The following is a 3,556-nucleotide window of genomic DNA, read 5'->3' as shown; positions in this document are numbered from 1 at the left end:
ACTCCAGCTCCCCGCCCTCGCCCCCCCCCCAATCCAAATCGACACGACCAGCGCCTGGCTGCTGTCGACGATTGGTTGGGCGCAGCGACCTCGCCGCTCACGCTGGCCGCGGAGCTAGCTGAAGTTGACCACGACGACGACGACGCCCGAGGCGACGCTGGCCGAAGAACCGGTGGAGCGCAGCGCAGCGCCGCGCCGCTGGCCCAGTTCACCGCCGGTGGACTGACTGGGCGTTGAAGGTGCGCGCGTGGCCAGGGCCACGTGGTTACCGCTGAGCATGCTCACCACACAGCCGGTGACCTTGGTGAGGCCCACGGCCTCATCCCGACCAAGCGAGCGCGCCATTGGCAACCTGGCGCCTGATCGCTGCCCCGTTGTGGTCGTGACGCCGGTCACAGGCGGCGGTGGTGTGGGTGACGCCGCGGGTCGGCATGACAAGCGAGCCGGAGCTGGAGAGGGCAAGCGCTTTGCACGGTGGCCGAGGCGGTCAGGGTGACGGGGCCGGTCAGCGCTGACGATGGCCGTGTCGGTGCTGCGGGGGGTGGGGGGGACGATCGCCCACGTGCTCCCAGCAGGAGGCCGCGAACAAGTTGCCGCTCAGGTCACGTTGGTCACCACGACGTTCGACGAGCGCCCCTGCATCTGGCTCTTGACCGTGCACGGGAGACTTCGCTCGGCGAGGCGCAGGTGATGAGTCCGGTAGGTGTTGGAGGCCTGCGGGCGGACTAGTCCTGCGGGTGGGTGATGCCCAGCTCGTGAGAGGCCACCGACGGTCAGCCACACGAACCCGATGATGACGGATGAGATCAAACCCAGCGCATAGGCATAGCCCGTGTAGCTCTGCGAATGGGAGCGAATCGATGCGTGCGGTCAGGATGATGGCGACCAACAGTCTCTCGTGAGACAGAAATATGAACCGTTACATACATACGTACATACGTTGTTGCATCAAGAGATCAGCAACACACGAGCAGACAGACAGACAAAGCTCAGCGCGCAGTGTGCGTACAGGAGGTAGCGACACTGCACTTGATGGCGTCCCAATCGAGCATGAAGGCGTTGATGAAGGTGAGGTAGGGGCACACGAAGGAGAGCCACATAGGAGCACGCTCACTCCCTCGCTACTCCGGCGCGCGATGATCATCCAGAACTGTAGAAGAATAGTAAATAGTAAATAAAAGAATAGTAAATAAATGATGAAAAGAGAAGGTGTACCTGCATCTTGCGGTTGTGGCCTTCGCAGAGGAGCTGCAGGAATCGAAGGATTTTTTTTTACGGATGAAACCACTCTTGGGGTAGGAGCCCTCGGTCAGCTCGTTGTCGATACCGGTCCTGCACCACCACCACCACGACCACCACACCACCACCACCACCACGACCACCACCACGACCACGACCACCACCACCACCACGACCACGACCACCACCACGCGATGACGATGATGATGAGACACTATCATCGCATCCAACACAGGATCTCTCCCGACGGACGTACCCGAACTTGTCGTTCCTGAAGAGGACGGCATTGACTCCCTCCCCCCAATCGCACGCTGCGCAGCTCCGGGTGAAAAAGGAATGGTGGTTTGGTACGGTTTGGTTCCATCACCCGCAGAGGGGGGGTAACGCCTCGCTGACGTGGCATTTTTGGCCATTTTTATAATAATATAATAATAATAATTCGACCCTTTTTTGGGCTCTTTTTCTTTGTGGAAACGTCGACTTACCAAAATAATAAAAGCGCTGAGCGCGCGCTTTTTTCTATTCTCGGTGTTCCTCCGCCCCACCCCGGCGTGGTCTTCGCATTTTGTTCTCGTCGTCGTCACGACTGATGATTGATTCTTCTATTGGTAGTACCAACGTTACAACTAGATGATTTTGTTGGCGCATTACCAGCGCGCTGTGCGATCCAGCAGAAGATGCGGGTTTTCCGAATGGCCGGCGCCATCAATGGCCGACGACAACAACAACAAGATGTGATTAGCGTTCCTTGGTTGGCGCATTTGATATCCTATCAACCCACGAGTGGCGCGCACGCTGTGAGATCCAGCAGAAGATGCGTTTTGGCGACCCTCTAAGATGGAGGACGACGACAACAAAAAAAGTATGTTATTTGCTCATCTCTCTCTCTCTCCTCAAACGTCAACAACAAATATATATACTTCTATCCATATTATATACTTCTATCCATCTACTCCCAATTGGGGGAGGCCTCGCCCCCCTCCTCCTCCTACAGCTAGCTACCCTCCGTGTACTCTCCACCCTCGCCAACTTGGCGTGCGTCGCCCGTTGAGTGGTGGTGGTGATGGTGGTGGTGGTGGTTGGTGTCGTGGTAGTGCTTCATCCCTCCGCCGCAAGGCACTCACACGTTTCTTCTTCTTCTTCGTCTTCGTCGTCGTCGTCGTCGTCGTCGTCTTCTTCCTGTTCTTGTTCTTCCCCAGAGTTCGCAGACGCGGCGGGGCTTGTTCCTCCTCCTCCCCCCTCCTATGTACATCAATCCCCCCCCCCGCTCCTCCTTGCCCTCTCGCACGCACACGCGCTCTTTCAGCGTTTTTCTCCTTCTCTCGTGTTGCGTGTTGCGTGTTGCGTGTCGCGTGTCGCGTGTGTATTGGATGTTTCGCTTGTCGCGTGTGGTCGTGTTCTTGGTCGTATCGTTGGTTGTCTGTGTTGGATGTGTCGTGTGGTGTGTTGTTGGTCGTGTTGTGTTGTGTCGTTGGTCGTGTTGTGTCGTTGGTCGTGGGTCGTGTCGTGTTGTTGGTCGTGTTGTGTTGTGTCGTTGGTCGTATTGTGTCGGTGGTCGTGTTGTGTTGTGTCGTGGGTCGTGGGTCGTTGGGGTCGTGTCGTGTTGTGTCAGGCACTGACGGCGTTTGAGTTCTTCTGCTCAGGCGAGGCGGAGATGGCGGTGCGGCAGCACGACCGCAAGACCGAGGCGGAGGAGCTCAGCAAGACGCTTGCCGCGCAGCTCGATATCAAGGACGTCAACATCACCGCGCTCCGCGAGAGCAACAAGGCCAAGGTACACCCCTCGTTTCCCCCCCCCACTGTGTGTCGTGTGTGTGCGTCGTGTGGCGTGGCATTGGTCGTGTTTCACTTGCCGGCAAATTGTCACTCACTAACTCTTACCCTTTGTCGTGGTGCATGCAGTAGAAGTGTACATGTTATTGCGCCACAAGGGCGATAATAGTATTTTATTGATACACACAACATGACGCGACGCAACATGACATGACACGACACGACCAACGACACGACCAACGACACGACACAACAGGACGCGACATGACACGACACGACACACGACACGCCACATGACACGCCACAGACACGCCACACGACATGACCAACGACACGACCAACGACATGACATGCCACACGACACGCCACACGACACGCCACATGACACGCCACATGACACGCCACACGACACGCCACATGACACGCCACACAACACGACACGACACGACACGCCACGCCACGCCACGCCACGCCACGCCACGCCACACCACGCCACCCACGCCACGCCACGCCACGCCACGCCACACCGCACGACACCACACGA

The 3,556-nt window shown here is 57.8% G+C and overlaps 2 protein-coding genes across 2 annotated transcripts; both read right to left on the bottom strand.

The window, feature by feature from the left end:
* Window positions 1-114: 114 nt before the first annotated feature.
* On the bottom strand, window positions 115-345 carry ACA1_293590 (uncharacterized protein; the record flags this gene model as incomplete). The annotated part of the gene is made up of 1 exon (XM_004368106.1): window positions 115-345. One exon carries the CDS (start codon window positions 343-345, stop codon window positions 115-117), a length of 231 nt encoding a protein of 76 aa, XP_004368163.1.
* A 252-nt stretch (window positions 346-597) lies between these two features.
* On the bottom strand, window positions 598-1,603 carry ACA1_293580 (uncharacterized protein; the record flags this gene model as incomplete). The annotated part of the gene is made up of 7 exons (XM_004368105.1): window positions 598-731; window positions 768-840; window positions 1,109-1,150; window positions 1,216-1,235; window positions 1,286-1,332; window positions 1,496-1,550; window positions 1,591-1,603. The coding sequence occupies 7 exons, from the start codon at window positions 1,601-1,603 to the stop codon at window positions 598-600; spliced, it is 384 nt and encodes a 127-aa protein (XP_004368162.1).
* Window positions 1,604-3,556: the final 1,953 nt, after the last annotated feature.

Source organism: Acanthamoeba castellanii, assembly GCF_000313135.1.
Source record: "Acanthamoeba castellanii str. Neff unplaced genomic scaffold scf7180000084777, whole genome shotgun sequence".
Classification (NCBI taxonomy): domain Eukaryota; phylum Discosea; order Longamoebia; family Acanthamoebidae; genus Acanthamoeba; species Acanthamoeba castellanii.
This window is presented reverse-complemented; position numbering and strand designations above follow the sequence as displayed.